This window comes from Pleurodeles waltl, chromosome 11, assembly GCF_031143425.1.
Source record: "Pleurodeles waltl isolate 20211129_DDA chromosome 11, aPleWal1.hap1.20221129, whole genome shotgun sequence".
Lineage (NCBI taxonomy): Eukaryota > Metazoa > Chordata > Amphibia > Caudata > Salamandridae > Pleurodeles > Pleurodeles waltl.
The window spans coordinates 937,139,057-937,160,437 of NC_090450.1; the positions used below are offsets into that span (position 1 = coordinate 937,139,057).

A 21,381-nucleotide genomic window follows, 5' to 3' on the forward strand; every position below is an offset into this window, starting at 1 on the left:
GGGTGAGTGCCCCGCGCGGGGGACGGCCAGACCCCGGTTGCGGCGCATGCCTGATTCCGGCTGGCGGGACGAGGCCTGGTAGCAGGAACTGGCGGAGGAGCCAGTACAGTCACAGGTGGCAATTGGCCACGGTCGGCTACAGTAGAGCCCCCTGCCCTTGGAACTGAGCACCGGGTGCGGCCGGTGGAGCGCCTGGAGCTCAGCTTGCTGCGCCAGTGTGCGGAAGTTAAAGCTGCGGAGACCGAAACGAGGGGACAGACTCAGTAGTGATTCATACGGAAACACACGAGTCGTTTTCCGGACCCCCCACCCCGGGGTACACCTCCTTGTTGGACCGATGCCCCCCCAAGGGCCGACACAAGAACAGAGCCATGGACCCCCTGACACCGCCCGGGGATGGTGAAGCGGACTCGCTGAACCAATCACATACCAAAGTTCAAGACACCCTAGACAAGATACTGGGGGCCATAGAGGACACAAAGTCAACATTGCAACGAGACATCAACCAAGTCGCAATTGAGGTAGGACTCCTGAGAGCTGAACAGCATAAACTGGCTGACAGTCAAAGAAACGGAAACCACGCTGGCAGACATCGCACCGAGGCAGAAAGACATGGCGGCGGAAGTAACCTCCCTGGCTGGCAGAGTTGCAAGACTTGAACAACGTGCCGAAGATGCGGAGGGGAGAAACAGGAGGAACAACGTGCGCGTGGTGGGCCTTCCCGAAGGGGCAAACATGGTGGAATACCTGGAGAAATGGATGAGCACGGTGGTTGCACCGGGGTGCCTGACCCCCTACTACACCCTGGAACGGGCCCACCGCGTACCGTCGAGACCTCTTACCCCTGGCAGACCTCCCCATGCTGTAATCGCTAAACTCTTGCACTACAAGGACAGGGACATTCTCCTACAGAAAGCCAGAGAGATGGGCCCGTTTAAAGTAGCAAATGGGGAAGTGACACTATTCCCGGACTTCACTCTAGAGGTCCAGAACAGGCGAGCCTCATTCCTAGCGGTAAAAAGAGCATTACAAGACGAGGGGATTCAGTACTCGCTCCTATACCCAGCATGGGTAGTGAAATCTGACCACAATACAGGAACGAGCATGGGAGGGGGTCAATTAGAATCCCGGGCGCGCCAGGCCCGCTATTGTCAGGCTCTAAGAACAAAATAGCAGACTACAATGTTATAACCTGGAATGTCAGAGGGATGGGCACTCCGGCCAAAAGACATAGAATACTATCATTCCTAAAGAGAAGGGGGGTGCAGGTAGCAATGTTACAGGAGACCCACCGGGAGAGGGAGAGAAACTAAGACGGAGGTGGAGGGGGCAGCTGTTTGCTACGGAGTATTCAGCTTATGCAAGGGGCTCACTGATATGGATTAGAGCGGGAGTCCCCCTGACAATTGAAGACTCAAACAGACAAAGAGGGCAGTTTTGTGATACTAAAAGGGAAGCTACATGGGACTCCGATAGTTATGAGTTGCATCTACCCCCTAATCAAGACCAGGTTTCATTCATGACGGGCTTATCACGCCACCTCACCCGCCAACACACAGGGGAGGTACTAATATGAGGGGACTTCAACGCAGTATTAGATATAAACATGGATAGGTCCAACCCGCCACTACAAGGGGCAACATCAATTAAGATAGCACAAAGCCTAGCCGAGAGGGTGAGCACATGGGGATTAGTGGATGTCTGGCGGGTGCAGCACCCGACCGTCAGGGACTACTCGTTTTACTCGGGCCTCCACCGGGTGCACACCAGAATTGACAGGGTGGCCTGCACCCCGGGTCTAGCTCGAGGTGTGACATTCTGAATACCTCGCCCGCACAATTTCGGATCATAATCCATTACTGTTGACCTTGAGGGTCTCACAGGACAGACCCCCCCCATACCATCATGGAGGCTGGCCCCCGCGGCGCTTGAAGATCAGGCGTACAGAGAGTCGCTGCATAGCCATCTGTCAGAACACATTGAAATTAACAAGGGATCCACCCCCTCCAGGGCCGTGGAGTGGGAGACACTCAAGGTGGTGACGAGGGGTTTCTGCCTCGGGCAGTCGGCGGGGGTGAGGCAAACGCTAGAAAGGGAGCTTACTGCCCTGGAGAAGGTCATACACGAGGGGGGAACTAAGACAGGGCCTTGTAGCACAAGGGGATGAAGAATATAACCGTGCCCGCAGGGAACACTCCCAGGCTGAAGAAAAGCTCAGCTGTCATAACACATAAAAATACCTGGCATCCCTACAATCAGAGGAGGGGAGGTCGGGTAAGCTACTAGCATGGCTGGTGCGCCCGAGTGGGGACAGCGAACCCATCACAAGTGTATTAGACAGAGGGGGAAACCGCAGACTTAGCCCAGGCCCCATCAATGACGCATTCAGAGATTATTACATGCACCTGTATAGGAGACCTAGTAACCTGGAGCCGGTGACATTTGACAATTATTTGCTGCAGACCCCACTCCCATTGCTGAGACTAGAGGACAGGGACAACCTAGGGGGGTGGGGGGGGGGGGGGGGGGGGTGGGGGGGGGGGGTGGGGGGGGGGGGTCGGTGACCGCGGAAGAGATTAATGATGCCATAGCACAGCTGGCCCCCGGGAAGACCCCTGGTACGGACGGTCTTCCCATGGATTTTTACAAAAAATATAAATCCTTGCTAGCTCCCAGTTTAGCGGAGATGTACGCGGAGGCAGTACAGAGTGGAGAGTTGCCAGGCATGCTGCGTGAGGCACTGGTAGTGCCACTCCCTAAGACTACCAACAGGGAAACCTCGGTGGCCGACTTCCGTCCGTTATCAATGCTGAACAGCGACTTCAAGATTCTCAGCAGGATCTTAGCCGACCGACTGCTTCCCCATATGCCCATGCTGATACATGCTGACCAAAATGGCTTTATTCCTGGTTGCAGCCCCTCCCTGAATCTTAGACGAATTTTCTCCATCTTACACATGCCCAAAGAATGGAAACCGCCGGCGGGGTTCATGTTGGCTGTGGATTTCGAGAAGGCTTTTGATTCGATTATGTGGGACTACCGGAGGTCAGTGATGCTAAAAATGGGCCTGGGGGAGAACTGGGTAAGATGGGTGGACCTGTTGTACTCGTCCCCACTGGCAAGAGTGAAGACGGGCAGAACAATCTCCAGAGCATACCCAGTGTTTCGCGGAACCAGACAGGGGTGCCCCCTTTCCCCACTACTGTTTGCCCTGGCGATTGAGCACATTGCGGCCCGATTGCGGGGGAGGGTGCGGGAAGGGGGGTTGTATGGGGGCCAACTGAACATATTGTCTCCCTGTACGCTGACGATATACTAATTTATCTTAAGGACGGTGCTCACGGTCTCCCCTGGGCCCTAAGGGTTTTGGAGGATTTCGGTGAAGTTTCTGGACTGCACCTTAACCGCGGCAAAACGTATGTGTTTCCCTTAACACCTGGTTGCGCACGCCCAGCAACATGCCCGTTAGATGTGAACTGGGCCCCACGGACCTTCAAGTACCTGGGTATTCAAATATTCTACGAGTTGGGAGATCTCAGAGAGGGTAATCTTGGCAGGGCGCTTCGATCCCTGAGGTCCTCGGTTGGGTTCTGGCGCTCTCTGAAGTTATCAGTAATGGCCAGAGTGGTGCTGTCCAAAATGATTATGCTTCCCCGACTCCTCTACTACTTTGTTAATTTACCAATGCTGATCCCCCCATCATGGTTCCGTGACTTGAACGTGTTGCTCAGGGAACTAATTTGGGACGATGGACATAGACGCACTGCACTTACGACCCTCTGTAGACTGACCCATATGGGAGGACTGGGTGTCCCTGACTTTGAGGCTTATTACTTGCCATCCCAACTACAGTGGGTGTCCGGCTGGCTGGTGGGCAGAGGACACCTGGACCTATGTACAGCCCAGGGGATAATGGATACGGCATGGATTGTGGCACGTATGACAAACAGGAAAATAGCCCTACCTGGAAGCAACATAATGATAAGTGTCGCATTGGCATGCTGGAAGAGGTGTACGAAAAGGGTAGGAGTGGGCCCGCCATATTCTCCGGCTTTACCGCTTTCGGCACTGGCTCTGGAGTCTGGGGGGAAGGGATCAGGAAGTCTGGGGCTTGGCCCCTGGACAAGAGCAGGGATTGAGACAGTGGGTGGGCTCTTTGAGGGGGGAGTACTGAGGGGATTCGCTGACCTATCGTGAGTGGGTGGGTGTTCCCCGGGGTCAGTTCCTGCTCTTCGGGACGCTGGTTCATACTCTGAAGGACCACTGGTGCACGATAAATGCGGAGCCCACAGCCCACGGGGTATTGCACCTCCTGCTGACATCAGGGGAGGAACCTCATCTGATAGCCAAAATTTACCGGGCCCAGGTCCAGGCCCAGGCCGTATTAGATCCTTTGCAATCCTTGAGAGAACGATGGGGAGGCACGGTCGGGCGGGAACTGTCTGACTCAGAATGGAACAAAACACTGGCTTACCCCCGGGTGATTTCTCGTAACGCGCGGTTAAGATGCATCCAATACAATTACCTACACAGGACGTACCTCACACCACACTGACTATTCCGTATTTACGGGGGGCCCCCAGGACATGCCCGAGATGTTGGGGGGGAGAAGCGGACTTTGACCATATGGTGTGGGGGTGCCCAGTACTCCAGGTTGGTTGGAAGGAGATACTGGCTGTCCTATCTCAGTTATTTGGAGCGGAGTTGCGGCCCACCCCGGACCTGTGCTTATTGGGTCTCAGGCCGACTGTGTTAAGTGGGAAGGTAGGAGGGCGTTTCCTGGACCTAACTCTAGCCCATTATAAAAGACTGATCTCAAAGGGCTGGAAAGCCTCAGTCCACCCCTCGCTGGCTGACTGGAAAAGGGATGTTACGAAATGGTCCAGGGCTGAACTGAAGGTCCTGAAGGCTGAGGAGGCCAAGGGCATCTGACAGGTTCCTATTGCCCCGGCCTGCGAAGACCTAGTGACGAGTTGGGATGGGCTATTCAAGAGAGCAGTAGACACCGAAGTAGGAGTGGGAGAGGGTTAGCACATTCTAGGAGGTAGTCCCGAGGAGGAAGTCTCCCAAGTGGTGCCCTAAGATGTCCGAACAGATATATGGTCTGCACAGAGGAACACGAAATAGAGACGAACGAGCCACCATTTGCCACAATACCACTAGGGATGGGGGGTGGAGCGAGTGGACTGCTGTCCCCTTCATGTACTGGTGCGCCCCGGGCATGGCCTTTTCTTTTATGTTGCTATGCCTTAGTTCCTTAAATATTATCAGCCACAAATCCCACCCACACAATGCTGTAAAGTTGACCTTCTGTTTAGTTTATATACCTTCCCCCCCCCTTTTTCTTTTCTTTTTTCTCGTTCTTCTTTTTGTTTTCTCCTCCAAGCTATAGTTTAGAACGGGTTTAGGCTTGTTGTTTATATGCAGGACACAAATCGACATTGTAGAACAACGGAGAACATAGCACAGTTTGACAATAGGATTAGCTTATGAGAGTTAAGGTCCGACGAACGCATAAATGATACTGGGAGTACCAAAGAAATATACAATGAATCACAAGTAATGTATACCACAAATGCGGTTTGTTGAATGATCATGTATAACGAGTGCAAGAGATTACTTTGAACAGACATACAAATGTAAAACAACAAAATGTTAATTAAAAATATATTAAAACAAAAAAAAAAATACTATGAAAAAACAACAACAATTCAGAACTCGGTTGCTAGAATACTACTACTTATAAAGCCACAAGCCCACATCTCCCATGCCTTGAGGGCAATACATTGGTTACCGGATGCCAGAAGATCCACCTTCAAGCTGCTTTGTATCACCCACAAAGCAATACATGGAACAGGACTGCTTTTCATCAGGAATAAAATCACCAAATACATTCAACAAAGAAACATCCGCTCAAGATTGGCACATCACCTTAAGACACCACCATACAAGAAAAAGACTACAGGTGGTACATCCTTGTCTGTTCAAGCAGCAAAACTATGGAATTCATTACCCCAAATTTAAGACCCACGGATAACTATCTTGTCTTCAGAAGACTACTCAAGAGTTGGCCCTTTCCTTCATAACCACCATTTCCAAACAGCAATGGACTGCATATACCTGTGTTGGTAAATATTTATAACCTAATTATGTGTATGTACCTAGATATAGATATGTGTATTTCTTTAAGAAATATGTACATTTACTATTTCATAATAAAATATATACACACTCGTTAAGCCCGTTTAATAAATGTATATTTACTCATGGTTAAATGTATATGTGCAGGAGTATATATGTGTGCATGTGTGTATATGTGCCCATGTGTGTATATACAAGTATGTATGTGTATATGTACGTGTATATACATATATATGTGTATATTATTCTATGCTTAACATGCTCATAGGTCATTGCATAGTTCCTAGATAAGTTGTTAGATTAGATACTTATGAATCCCTGCTTTTATTCTTATCTATCACAATGAGCAAATGTTATCTTAACTATTTTATCAGCAAGCATTCACTATTGAAAATTGAGGAAAATAATATGTTACTATTGAAAATTGAGGAAAATGATATGTTAGAAAAGTACACAAATAAATTAATCTCAAGTATTGCAAATCTTGCAACTCAGTTTATACAACACAACTTTAAATCTCAAAATATTATATCCATTATTATATTCCTTACACATATATTCCCTTACTATGTATTTATGTGTCTATGTACTACTTTAGTCCTACTGTACAAGAGGGAAAATAAATTACACTCTTGTAAGCTTTACTCTGTCTCCCCATCACCCTATACCTCAAACACCCTATCCTCCATCCTGACTCTGACTTATCCAAAACCCATTCTACTACTATGATCTCCAAAGTATCCTTGCCTAAGCTCTTCCCTCTTCTACCACTCCTGGCTCACCCCAAACCTCAGTTTTTACTACTATGATCTACCAAACAGCCCTATTCAATTCTCCCTGACTTATCTCACCTTTGACTCATCCAAAAAACCCCTATACTACTATGATCTCCTTAACCCCTTTCTACAGACTCTACCCTCCTCCATCTCTCCTTTACTCATCCCAAGCCTCATCCTATTACTATAAACTCCCAATTAACACTTCTGGATTCTTTTCTCATCTATCCCGCTATTATTCTCTTCAAACCTACTAACATACTCACATATCCTCTGCTCAAATCAACTCATACTAATACTGTACTCATATTTCCCTATAATACACCAATAATCCCTCTGGGTTCTGGAGTAGCGGGCTACTCTCCAAAAAGAGATTTGACGCCTCGTCAGGGGTAGTAAGCGCTACATAAATACAATTATAATTAAGTTGAGCCTAACTGTTATGTGCCAAGCTATACCTCTGCTAACTAGAGACCCAGTTTCTAACAGTAGTCCAGCAGAGTGGCAGTACTTCAGCAGCACAGCAGTCTTTCTTCCTGGCACAGTATCCACAGGTCCAGAAGTGTACTGAAGTGGTGGTGTCTGAGGTCCAGTTCTTATACCCGGTGATGCCTCTGAAGTGAGGGAAGACAAAGACAGTCTTTTGAAGTGCACAGAGGTCCTGCCCTTCCTGCCCAGGGTCACTACAGGGGTAACTCACAGCTCAGTGAATGAAGAGGAAGGCATGCACCTTAGTGCAAGTGTAACTACAGTGGTTCCTGGGGACTTCTCCCATGGGGTTCAGATGACCCTTAGCTTGGATGACCAGGGATAGCAACACTAGTAGCAAGTATTTGTTTAGTTCCATTAGTGTATGCAAGTGGTGTGTACTTCTACAGAATCCTGGGCACGTCCTGAAGAATGCTGTGAACTCTTAGGAGCCGTCTTGCCAGAAACATGGCAACACATTAGTGGTGATGGGATACTTGTTCCCATATACTCCAAGACCAATTTTTAATACCAAGTTGTACCCTCCTAAGTAAAAGCCATACCGGGTCATAACAATGTTTTGTTTAATTTGTTTTATGGATCCTTAGTTAGAAAAGTGCCAGTGTGACCTCAGGGTGTAGTCCCGCCCTCCATCAAGCCATTGTTTTGGAAAGCGTGAAGCGGTCCATTGATGAAGCATGACACCTGGTAGGTGTGTGAGGACATCCCATCAAACTTTGTTTGTGACCCAAAGAGCGACTAGACGGGCAGGAAAAAGTTTATAAAAACTGTGAAACAGTTAACTCTGGTGACCTTTTTGTGAAAAGAATTGTGTTGGGGGCTGGCTCACCCTTGAGGCCCAAAGCCCCTAGTTCCCAACCTTGGAGACTGTCCTTTGGTTTGGTATTGTAAGAAAAATACCAACTTTCTAAAAGTGGCATTTTCAGAATTGCAAATTAAAATCTGACTGTGGGTTTTAAACTGTGATTCCAGAGACACCAAACTTGCAAAGCATCTCTTCACAATTGGGAATTACTCTTATAAATATAATAAGGTAATCCCAATGTTATCCTATGTGAGAGATGGGCTTTGCAATAGTGAAAAACGACTTTGGAAGTATTTCACTACCAGGACATGCAAAACTTAAACATACATGTCCTACCTTTTACATACATTGCACCGTGCCCTCTGGTTTGTCCAGGGTGTACCTTAGGGGTTATTTTCCCCAGGTCGACATGATAGTGTAAAACTGCCCACACAGGTTCTGCAATGACAGGCCTAAGACATGACTAAGGGGCTACTTAAGTGGGTGACACAATCAGTGCCGCAGGTCCACTAGTAGTATTGAATTTACATGCCCATGGTACACATAGTACCACTTTACTAGGGAAATTAAATATGCCAAATGGGTATGAGCCAATACTACCATGTATAGAGGAGTGCAAGCACAAGCACTTTTAGTACTGGTTAGCACTGGTAACGTTTTACAGGGTCCTAATACTAGCAAAAACGAGGTCAGAAAAGTGAAGGAGGTAAACAGAAAGTTGGGTGGAAGACCACCCTAAGGCTGTCGGGTCTAACACTCTTTGTTCATATTCTCTCTCACCCGCTCCTCTTTGTGGCCCTGGCCTTTGAGCAAGGCCTTTGCAGATCTCGTTGTCTTTGCCAGATCACGGTACCTCTCTCTGTTAAGCCCTAGGATCCTCTTCCTTCCCTGTTAGGCATAGGCTCCTTTTCCTATTGTCAGCTCCTGATATTTATGCCTGTGCTTCATGTTTTCCCACCCTTGTTACCCTCTTTCTCTGCCAGGAACTGGTTCATCGCTATTTCAGGACCTGGTTGAATCCTGCCAGGCTTTGGTAGATGTTGGTCAAGCAATGGTACATCCCATTCTTAAGTCTTGGTCCATGCCTCAATCAGACCTTGGGGGGTCCTGGCTCTCTGGCAGGAACTTACACACCATCTTCTTGGGTCGAGGTTCACTGCTCTATCAGGCCTTGGCTCTTCCCTAACTGTGCCAGTGACTGGCTCCTCTCAATTACTTTCACAGGGTATTATCTGCCCAATCCTCTTTCTTTACATCTATAGTTCTCTGTATTACTCGCTGGTTCATTTCTCTCTTTGTCAGGCACAGGTTCCTGGCCATAAGTCCCTTTTTAGTTATACTGTGTTAGGCTTCACTTTAGCTCTACCCCCCAGGCCCTCAATAGGAGATCAGTGAGTGCAAAGGAGGCCAACAGACAGTGCACCTCACTGGCAGCAAAACTGAAAGATAAGGGCCAGTCTTATATACCCTAAGCACTGTGCATTATTTTAAGCCTGTCTGTGCAGTAACAGAAAGTAAATCCATCTTGGCATCACCATAAGAGGGACGGCCCAGACAAAAACCGCTAAGGTTATGCACCTCTGAATGCGAACAGAAGCACTCACAATCATGCTTCTATTTCACTGATGAGGGTTAGGTTGAGCTACAATAGCGGTTTATGCTTGAGCCTCAAGTCTGAGTAGGTCTGTGCCACTTAGGGCACCTCACTGGTGACTGGCAAAAGTGGTGCCTGGAAATTCTTGAATCAATCTTATTTGTATTTACTCCTGGTCCCATTCCAATCCATTGCTTTTTAGCTCAATATAGGTTGTTCCTGTGCTCTCATAGCACAAACGAGTGATAAAAGCATCCATGAGTGTTTTCTTGGTAAGTGACACTCATTGGCATTGGTATTCACAGACTTGTCTCCCATTCTTTGCTGTGCTGTAGGGACTCAAGTTTCAAGCACTTTGGCCCAGTTGGTTTCCAACTTCATGGCCCTGCTTCCAACACTATCATCCTATGTAGGCACATCTTTTAACCAGACACTGAACGCTCTAAACATGGAGACCAGATGGAAAAGGTATGTAATATCAAGCAGGAATATTAATTTTACACCTTTCTACCTCACACGCTTGCCTATTTGTAGTACCAGATCTGAGTCGAACAACCCAAGAATCCTCTGAACCCTCACACATGCTTTACACTTTAGTCACACTATAAACATAACAACGACTACAATTCCCTCGCAGAATGCAGACCATCAATCCCTCTGGTGCTCTCTTGGGTATATTATGCCAACAGACTGTACCTTGGAGCCCTACTCTAGCCACTCAGCAGACTTCAGCAAACCCCAACATAGTCGCACGACAACCCCTGCAACTATGCACACAGAATCACATCACTCTGGCACTGCAATGGCTGTCTTTAGTTAGACATATCTCATTTAGAGTTTACTGTATTACCCATTGGGCATTCATGGTGTCAGACTGATCCTTCAACTGAAACCTGGCAAATACTGCCAAAGAAGCTTGTTTTGATCCAGACTGGTCTTTCAACAGACGAACAATCCCCTCCAAAAGTATCCCATTGTTGATATTTTTTTCTCTGTTCAGACAGTCAAATTCTGGACGACTCTACCTGCAGGAAGAATCATTCAAACCTACCTTCAATTTGAAAGAGCTGTGAAGGCTTTCTCCTCCAAAACACAACTTATTTTCCATGGATCAAACTAGAGGATAGTAAATATATGCAAGCTCGACACAAGCTATTTTTCACCTCACACTTCTCTAGGACCTTGCTTCATCTAGTTAAGCAGCCACAAGTTACGGCAACAATAATGGGCCTCTGGCCCTCACAGATAAAGTCCAAAGTTTGCCAAACAGACAACACTATAAGCTCACAGTCCACCAACCATGCACAACAAACTCGATAGCCTCTTATCTGGCAATCTAGAAGATGGTATGTACTACACTTCCCACATAACTAAAACTTCAATCCCACCCTCACCAACCATGCGCAACAAGTAAACAAACATTGGCCTCGTAGCAGACCTCCCAGAAGTGCTTGGGGGAGGGACAAAAAAAAGCTGCCTCCAACATAATACAGAAATTTAACAAGATGGGTAGCTTCTGACCCGCAACCTCAAAAAAGTACTTCAGAGACACGCCAGTGGAATGAAGGGCTATACACATTTTACAAGGCGGAGATCCTAATGGTTGAAACGTATGAGTTTTGCTAATGATCCATCTGGGAGCCACCATCTGTCCAAACCAATAACCCCTACCATTGGTAAAGAGAGATCTTGTTCATATTGATATCACCAAACATTGGTAATTAACAGGCACAAAGGAACCACAATGGGAAAGCTTCAGTTTCATTCATCCAAAGCATCACCGCATGATGAAAAGGAAACAACATAGTAAATTATTGGCTCTATCTCGGTCTACTGTGCCACAGCCTGGCTCCTCTCCAATTATTACAGACCTAATGCTGCTTCTTGGAAGCAGCACAGAGAGCTCTATATCTGATCTATCAACAAGGTCCTCTTTAAAAGTAATCTCTTTCAGAGATGCCATTCTTTGGGAGTTTCTGGAGTAGGTAACATTGGACTGAGGCTTGTATTGGCAAACAAAACATTCCACAGCTCTACGCAGTCCATACATCAGCTAGTCAGGACAGGCACAGCAGTGTAAGATGCATCTAAAAATGTTAAATGTCGTCTGCACCTGCACCATATAACTGGCCCCCGGCAACACAGCCCTCATCTAAAAACAAACCTTTGGGCTGCACCTCCCAAGCACCTGGGAAATGTAACTCAATACAAAAATCATTATCTGTAAGCTACTCCGAATGAAAGCGGCTTCTGTCCTGTGATATATATCAGGAGCCAAATATGCAAAATTATAATAATCCTTGACAGAAAAACAAAGTGCACAGGTATAATTAACATACAAAACCAACGACCATCCATTTGTAAACAAGATACGAACCATGAGCCATTCACTGTACAACGGGCTCCATGCAAATAACCAGGATTATAAACCAATCTATTTATAGTGAGTGGCCAGTGATAACTACTCAGCATAACTTGAACATCCAAAATCAGAAACACTCTGGCTGATTGGTTTTGGAGTGTCTTTCGACATCCTAGAACCGTCTGAATGCACCAATAACCAAGGTGTTCCAATAATTCTGGCAAAATCTTATAAAAACACTAGTTGCAGTGACTCTTTCCTCAAAGCAAATGACGTAGATTAACCAATATATGGCTATAAAAAAAAAATCAGCATGCTTTATGCGATGGCTGATTTTGCATAGATAAATGCTTATAAAACAAATTCCAGGGTTCTGACGTCTGGGGACAATATTCTAAGAGACTCCCCAATCAACATGCTTTCATAAACTGTCAAATGGCTTCAGAATACTGGACTTAGTTAACTAGCTCAATTCAGTGTTGCTCGGACTAAGGGCTAACCAACTCATCCTAGATCCAGAGCTGTATCAAATTTAGGAGACTATTCAGTTCCTCAGAGCCTTTTAACGAACCACATTCCCTCAGTTCCCTGTGAACCAAGAACTGTGGGCTGTCAGTGTAAATATGAAACCCTACTCCTCACGCCTGAAGGCCAGCATGCAGCAGTTGCATGAAAATATTAAGCAAAACAGCTGACACCGTGGAACCCTCTACAACTCCATAAAAGGATTCAACCAGGGGGACTACGATACCCAGCTTCTGTCCGAGAAGTAATCGATTTTTTGCTGAACCACCTGCAAAAGTCTGTACTAAGTCCCAAGATCCACAACAAAAGAGGTGTCAGACACACGTTCACCTGCTCCAATATAGCCGCAGAACCTTAATCTGCTGTCTCCAGAAGCATCTCCCAAAGTGCTGACTCCATGCTTCCTCTGGGTCTTAACAGCAGATTAGCAGTACTATATTGAGAACATAGAATATAGGAAATATTCATATAATGCCACAACTATGGATGTCATCAGCCCCAAAATACCTCATGCGTTTTAACATCTTCAGGGCAAAAACAAGTAAAATTAATTTCCTTAACCTGGCTGCTAGGGTATCAAGTTAGCTTAAAAGTACTGTAACTTTGTCTATCTCCCCACAAACACTCCCTCTGTATTGGAGATGTTGAGGCAAAAAACCATTCCCTTCTCTGAGAAACGGATACCATCCAAGCAATATAAGATGATGGAGCAGCCCCTTGAGCTACTCTCTAGTTGTAGGTGATGATGGAGTAGCTCCCTAAACTACACTCCAGTTGTAGGGGAATCTGGGTTCTATCTCCGTACATTTCAATTATCACAGATATGTGTAACATTATTAATTTATAATTATACAAATATCCAAACCCTTTCCCAGGTATGGCCCTAATGGGGCTCCTACCGCTGAACACAAAGGAACGGAAAATAGTGTCTATTTGCACTATCTTTAACCGTGAGTAAACTGTGACTGGTGTATGATGCCAGGTTCCTGAATACCCACTTACATTCCGTAGGTAATCCCCCCTTTAAAAAAAAAACAAAAAAACAAAAAAAACTTCCCTTACAAAAACAACTAAACATGTAATTATTTAATTAAAATGTGCACTTCCTAATGCCCAGTTCTCGAGTTTTAAATAACACAGTGGTTGGTGAAAACTGAGTAAACAGTACATAATGAATTTGTACTCATAATGCTACCCAGATAATTTTCTGCTGGGAAAAAGAAATTTGCGACAACTTCTTAAATTAAGCATTTTTTCCTCCAATCTTTAAATCTACCTTCTTTCAGAACTACTTACATTTCTTAAGGTAGAAGTCCTCGAGTTTAAGACTAACAGTTTAAAAAAAAAACAACTAGAAAAACACTTTCATTTACAAAACACAATCTGACCCACATGCCCTCAGAATGCCCAGTCTCCTCTGTTTTTATGACTGAAGTAAGAAAGGGAAGCCCAGTTCAGCCTTCCTAAGCATTCAACGGCAACGGCCTGCTTTAGATTCCTATGTACAGTTCAAAAGCATGTTTTTGTAAAGGCATTTGCAGTTTAAGTGGCATGTCCTCTCTTGCATGCTCTTTAAAGCCACACAGGAGTGTGGAAACCTGGAGGCCTTCTCCTACATTTAAAAACATAAAAGAAAATAAAGCCAACTACCTATCCACTACTTACATTTATTATTAACTATTTATCCTCCGGTTAAACTATTCAAAACACAGAAGCTCATCTCATCTGCAACCTAGCGAGCAGATCACCTTCTTCCTCAGTTTTAAACGGTCTGCCTGGGCTGCCTGTTCGTAAGTGAGCATTTTTTAAGCTGCTCAGCCACGTCCATCACGACCTCCATGCTGTAGGTCCACACTATTTGTTTAGCAGAGTTTACTTTTACAAACCCGTCAGGCTCTTCTGATCAGCCACACAAGTGACCATTCTTACTAGGGGGGTCCACTAGGCCAAATTGGGCAGCCGCTCATTTATGCCTCCGGATGCTCTCCATTGGAACGCCTTGCCTCTGAATCTGCGGCTCATTGCGAGTCCACTGCAGTTGAGAAGGATTTTAAAAACCTGTGTTTTATAGTTTAAACTGTGTGTGTCAGTGTTTTAAGATCTTTGCCTCACTGATTTGTCCTGCTATTCCAAGGTCTGCTATTTTTGCAAAGGATATTCCTTCGGTTATGAGTACTGTGCGTTATAAATTAATATAAGACAGCATTTATTTTGGCATGAATAGGACACTAGAAAATAATATTGTATTATGAAACCACAGCCCTAAGCCTCTCCCAGGCAACATAACAGGCTGGGTTAGAGATTCCACGTGCAGTTCAAAAAGCACCATTGCATACGGCCTTAAGATCATTTATTTTCTAATGGGACAAAAAAATTAAAAAAAGCAGGGGTGGAACTGCCCTTTAAGAATCTATATTCATTCGTGCAGCTACCCGATCATCTGGAACTCAAAATAAATCTGTAATTTAGCTCTGTCCCTCTAAATAGTTACTTATTTCAGGGAGGGAAGGCAGCCAAGATGCTGACTCCGCAGATATTTTTTAAAGCCAGATAGATGCTGCAGTGCTCATTAGCTACAAGGAGGCTGCAAGGTAATACCTTTTCCATTTCTGTTATCTGGCATTTCAAATGCACTATATTTTGAAACAATGCTGTCCGAAAATCGCTGTATGCTGTCTGTGCACGATGATGATGTTGCTTTTCCATCCTATTGGCCACGAAAGATGAGCGGAGTATCTGTAAATGACCAAGAGAGCGGCGGGGACTTATCTGAAACCTGGTGCATCTTCAGCGTGGTAAAGAACACAACAGTCAGAGCGCCACATACACGACATTGTAACAAAACATCCATTGACAAGATGCTCTGCACACACCACAGAGGGAATTAAATTACTGGTGGTTACACATCGGAGCTGGTAGTAGTACGCGCCCTCTTGCCTCCATGGGTTTTCCTTTCCAGTTCCTCTGTTATTAAAGGCACGCAATATTAACAAGCATTTGCAATGCAATGGGTCTTGCGTTTGCTCGCTTTAAAGCTATTAGCGTTGTAAATGCCAAACTGGACTTTTCTTGCCACATAAACTGAAATGAAAAGTAAAACAGTTTCACATTTGCGAGCCGATGGTCACCATGAGCATGAAGGAGACACAGAAAAGGGAACCAGAAGTTTGCTTGCAGTGAAACTTATCGGCAGAAGTGCAATTATCCATGTTGCCGGCAAAAGTGCAATTATCCATGTTGCCGGCAAAAGTGCAATTATCCATGTTGCCGGCAAAAGTGCAATTATCCATGTTGCCGGCAAAAGTGCAATTATCCATGTTGCCGGCAAAAGTGCAATTATCCATGTTGCCGGCAAAAGTGCAATTATCCATGTAATAGGGTCGATGTCATGGAAAGCGCTCAACTTTTGCCCAATAAGATCGCGCTACGCAGTAAATGAAAAGATAAAGTAGTCCAGAAACCAGTTGAAAACACAGAGCCTCATATATTTTCAGTAGTTTACCGGTGCGCTTGAGGAGGGCTAAACACTGGAAAAGGTACAACGTATGCATGCCTTTCACTAATGGAATTAATCGATTTTTTAAAAGGCAAGCCCACAAACTAATTAAAGTGACAGACATGACATGGGTGTACTTAGAAGCCCACAGAGAGATTACAACATGGTCCATAGCGCTTGCGCGCACTCAACCCTAAAAACTAAGGGATGGCATTTAAGGCACTTATTCCATGCCTGAATAACCGTGCACTACTTTATTTCATTAGAAATAAAAATTAGCACAAGAACACTTACATCTGTACAAGTTACTGCAGTACGGCTGTGACAAAGAGACTGTGCACTTCATTGACTAATAACATATGTACTATTATAATAGCTGCAGTAAGTTATGTGCTGTTACTTGCTTTTTTGGGGTTTGCACATGCCTTAGCCTACAGATGCTTTTTGGATGTCGGCCTGTTATTTATGTTATTATTATTGGAGGATACCTATTTCAAGGGGGTATAGCAGTAAGTTGGCAGACTCTCCCCCTGGACCTTTGGCCTTGTAAGTATAGATGAAGTAGTCAGTAGGACGGAAGATTTCCTTTCAGTGGATCGTACATGCCCCTTATACCTCTAATGGCGTGTGGAAGTCTATGTTCACTAGAATGGTTTACGTGCTATCAGTACGGTGCAGGCGTAAATGGTCCTCTTAGGTGTGGACAGCACAATTCTATTAATTATTTACTGATTAAATGATTGACACTATTGACATTTCCCCGGTGTTGTCAGCATCCCAGTTACAGATGGAATATTGGAATCATGAAGATCAAGTATAAAGGGGCCTGGGTGAGTGCCTATGTATCTCTGCTCCACTGCAACCCAGATATTTCTAACGGGGGTGGGAGGGGAACAAAAGCCAATAAGTTCCTGAATTAAGCATTGTATCTCATTTTTCTATTTACCCTCTTTTGAAACTACTGTCATCACGTGAGGTGAAAGAACTCAAGTAGAACAAGTTAATACAACTTTTGGAAGTTTTAGATTTTAACTAGAAAAAAAAAAACTTTCTGGTTCATTGGCAGCTTTTGCAACGCCTGGAAAAGTAACAGGCTAAACCAGCAGTTGAGCTTCCCTGGACAGCTTTAAAATATTTTTTTTAAAATACAAAATATATTCACCTTACTTTCAAAGTGTAGTTTTAAACGGGGGGAGCGAGGGGGGGGGGGTAAATAGGAAATCTCGATTCAAGCGCAGCCTTGCACCTTCTTTAAGTGAGGTGCAACTAAAGGAGAAGGAACGCAGAGGAACCCCCCCGAATGGAACTCAGCAAAAGGAGAGGAAAAAAAAAAAAAAAAAAAAAGACTGTCCCCAACAGAGAGGGTGAGGGAAAGACTGTTTCCTACAGAAGTGCATGCATCAAATCATAACAACTAACTCCAGTTAACACACTTTATAACAAAATGCCAGACAATGGCTAGCCAAATAAACCTGTCAATGCATTGGCAAGACCTCAGACGACAACCACTTAACTTCACACACCACTCACCTATAAATTATTAAACGCACAGTAGAACTACAAATACACTACTGCGGTCACAGCTCAACCAGATGCAGATCTAGGTCGGAAAGTTCAGAATTTGGGTCAGAAGGTGTTGGACATCTATGGGGCTGTTAGGCTGTACTCGGGTGGTATGTACTCATGCGACATCCACTCTCCCGTGTCCTCTTACCTGCTGGTAGATGTACCCTGGGATACTGCTCTGCCATTGATCGTGGTGATCTGTCAGCGATCCATTGAGAGCTTCACTGGATGGAGGCGGGGGCACAGGTGGTGGGACAGCTACTTCCTGATAGGTGTGGTTTCCAGTTGGATAGGAGTAAGGCGTTTCCTCCGCAAGGAAGACCGGCCGCTTGGAAATGTGCGAAGTCGTAGACTCAAGGTCGGCCAGTAAGGCATCTGCAACAAAATCAGAAATCAATTACTGTCAAGACCCAGAGTAAGTAATGCCAACCCTCTTCATACAAAAACACTAACTCTTGGTCAAACTACAATAGTTAGCAATAAGTAAAGTTCTCTTACTTATTCAATCTGCTTTTTTGTACTATTGAATATAACTGTCCTACAGCAACAAAAATAAAGTTTTATGCAAAATAACGCATCCATAGCAGAGATCTTGAAACTTTGAGTCGCAGCCAGTCTCCTCCGCCTCTTATCTTTCCACGGTCAATCAAATAATCACAACAAAGTAAGCTTCCCTGAAGCAAAATTCATTAAGCAATTTGTCCATTCACCATCACACAAGTAACAAACTGAATTAACACAGTTTATTTCTGCATTAATGCAAAATACATTATCTGGAACAAAATATGAGAGTTGATTAAATCAGGTACCGAGAGGATCTATACTTTTATCAAAGCAGTGCCCCAAAATATACAAAATGGAAAAGGAACTGCTGCATTTTTTTTTTACTTTAGCTCAGTGCATATTTAATAAGTTCTTTCAATGTACTTTTTACAAATTGTCGGGGCTTGCATAAAAAGGTAAATTTGGGATGCTCGAGTCGTCCCAAGCCCATCATTCATATGTTGCTATCTCTTACTCCCAGGTAGGTTTGTAAATATTTACAATTTCACACATCACTGAGGTCCCAGCAACGTAATTTGAAAAGAGAAACATACTTATTGTGAAAACTCAAAAAAAAAAAAATGGTTTGGAATGTTTCACCCCAGCACAGTTTAAAAAATAATTTCAGTCCGGAAGGTTAATGTGTGTCCTTCTGGTACGTTTAGTCTTCGCTGGGGCGCTTCGAAGCGGTCTGTTGGGTCTGGACAGAAAAAACTAGCAAGACATTCAGCCACAGAGCCCCGTTATTCCAACTTTGCAGGAGGCTGCAGACTCGGATCTCTTCCAGCTCGCCGTGTTTCGGCACCCCCTGGTCCTGCTGCCCCCGCCCTGGCCTCAGGGGACACCTTCATGCAACCCTCCACGGATATGAGAAACAGCTGCTGCACTTCCGGGTACGACCCAGATGTCACCTCCCACAGGGAAGTGGCATTCCACGGGAGGGGGAAAGGTAGGTTGGGAGGGGCCTTCACTAGAAAAGGCAAACAAAACCCGACATCCCTATATTTACAAGGAACTGCTTTTTTCAGTCTCTCGTCCATAAAGACAGCATCTGCAAATTAACCCTCTCAACTCGAATGTTTCTAAAGCTAGTCTGGCCCACCAATCCCTGTGCAGGAGACGAGCAATGCCCACATAGGGAATATGTCTCGTTACCTCTAGACATTTTGTACCAGGCAAGCCATTTTCCTCGCGACTGTGTACTGAGCAGACTTGTCACCCATCAACTAAGCATTTCCATCTTAGCACCCAATGCAGCTAAAGTCATCAGAAGATGGCATCCAACAGGTTAACATACTCTGATCCCAAGCATCAAGCACGCCCTGCTCAGCCCTCTCCGCAGCAGCCATCTGCCCAGCAAGAAGCTTGTTGTTTGCAGGTCGAGGCATCCGCAGAACCCCTTCTGCTGGAGGTAGGCGTCCACAAAGCGAGCAACACAGACTGACCAGCCTGCAGCAGACATTCACTAGGCCAGCAACAGGCACTGATCACATCTGCAGAAAGCATCCGCCAAGAGAGCAACACTTACCTATCACATCTGCAGGGGGCATCCATCAAGCGAGCAACCTACAATGACCACATCTGCAGGACGTATCTGCTAACAGTACACAGCGATTCTTTTCTATGGGAGACATGGATGGAACATCTCCTGCTTAACTCCGCGCAGAAGGCATCTACCAAACAAGCACCCCCACCCGTTGGAGCGGGGGACACCAAGCAAGTATTTTAAAACTGCTTCTCTGGGAGGCAGGCATCTGCCACTCGAGCAACACACACGAAACTACTTATGCAGGATGCATCCGTTAACTTGGTAAATACGCGGATTCGCCTTCTGCAGGACACATTCACCATGTGAGCAGTATGCCGAGAATATAGTCTGCTCAAAGCATCCAACAAACTGAGAACATTATCTACAGGAGACATCCCACCATGCAAGCAGCGTGTATAGAGACATTCACTAAGTGAGCAGCACACCGAGAACGCAGTCTGCAAGAGACTGACACCAAGGGACATTAGGCAGGAACATTAGGCAGTGAGCCGGTCTCTTGGAATCATCTACAAAGTGAGCAGCTCAAAATAACACCTCCCCCTACAACAAGAAGGCACCAAGTTAACAACATACACTGCGTGCTTTCTGCAGGGTGCTTGCACTTAGCGAGCAGAACAACATGAACACCTTCACCCACAAGAAGGCACCAAGTGAACAACACACTTCACTTGCTTTCTGCGGAGTGCTTGCACTTAGCGAGCAACGCAACATGAACACCTCCACCCACAGCAAGCATGCACCAAGGGAACAACACACTCCACGTGCTTTCTGAGGAGTGCTTGCACTTAGCGAGCAACGCAACAGGAACACCTCCACCCACAGCAAGCATGCACCAAGGGAACAACACACTCCACGTGCTTTCTGAGGAGTGCTTGCACTTAGCGAGCAACGCAACAGGAACACCTCCACCCACAGCAAGCATGCACCAAGGGAACAACACACTCCACTTGCTTTCTGAGGAGTGCTTGCACTTAGCGAGCAACGCAACAGGAACACCTCCACCCAAGCAAGCATGCACCATGGGAACAACACTACGTGCTTTCTGCAGGGTGCTTGCACTTACGAGCAACACAACATGAACACCTCCACTCACAGCAAGAAGGCACCAAGTGAACAACAACCTACGTGCTTTCTGCGGAGTGCTTGCACTTAGCGAGCAACGCAACATGAACACCTCCAACCACAGCAAGAAGGCACCAAGTGAACAACACTCTACGTGCTTTCTGCGGGGTGCTTGCACTTAGTGAGCAGCACAACACGAACACCTCCACCTACAGCAAGAAGGCACCAATTGAGCAACACAACATGTACACTTGTACCGGAGGTTTCCACCAAGCCAGCACCTCACTTCGGTCCTCGTAGTATGGTGACCAAGCGGCTTGAGTCGATGCGCTGTGCAAGAGCTGCAGTCAGGTGTCTTACAAGCGGTTCTCTACTCTCCCGTGCGTCCCTAGTTACTTCCACAAGTACCCAGCCCTGCCTAAGTGTGTGTTACACTGGAGGGCGGCGGGACACTGCTACTGGTGGCGACGAAC

At 45.8% G+C, this 21,381-nt stretch overlaps 1 protein-coding gene across 2 annotated transcripts in view; it reads right to left on the reverse strand.

Annotated features, from left to right (window-relative positions):
* The window catches only part of PXN (paxillin), a 191,234-nt gene that overhangs the window by 89,132 nt on the left and 80,721 nt on the right, over positions 1-21,381 (reverse strand). For both annotated transcript variants that reach the window (XM_069215041.1, XM_069215042.1), the window contains exon 2: positions 17,903-18,129. In XM_069215041.1, the coding sequence (XP_069071142.1) occupies positions 17,903-18,129 (227 nt within the window). The remainder of the gene's footprint in view (positions 1-17,902; positions 18,130-21,381) is intronic.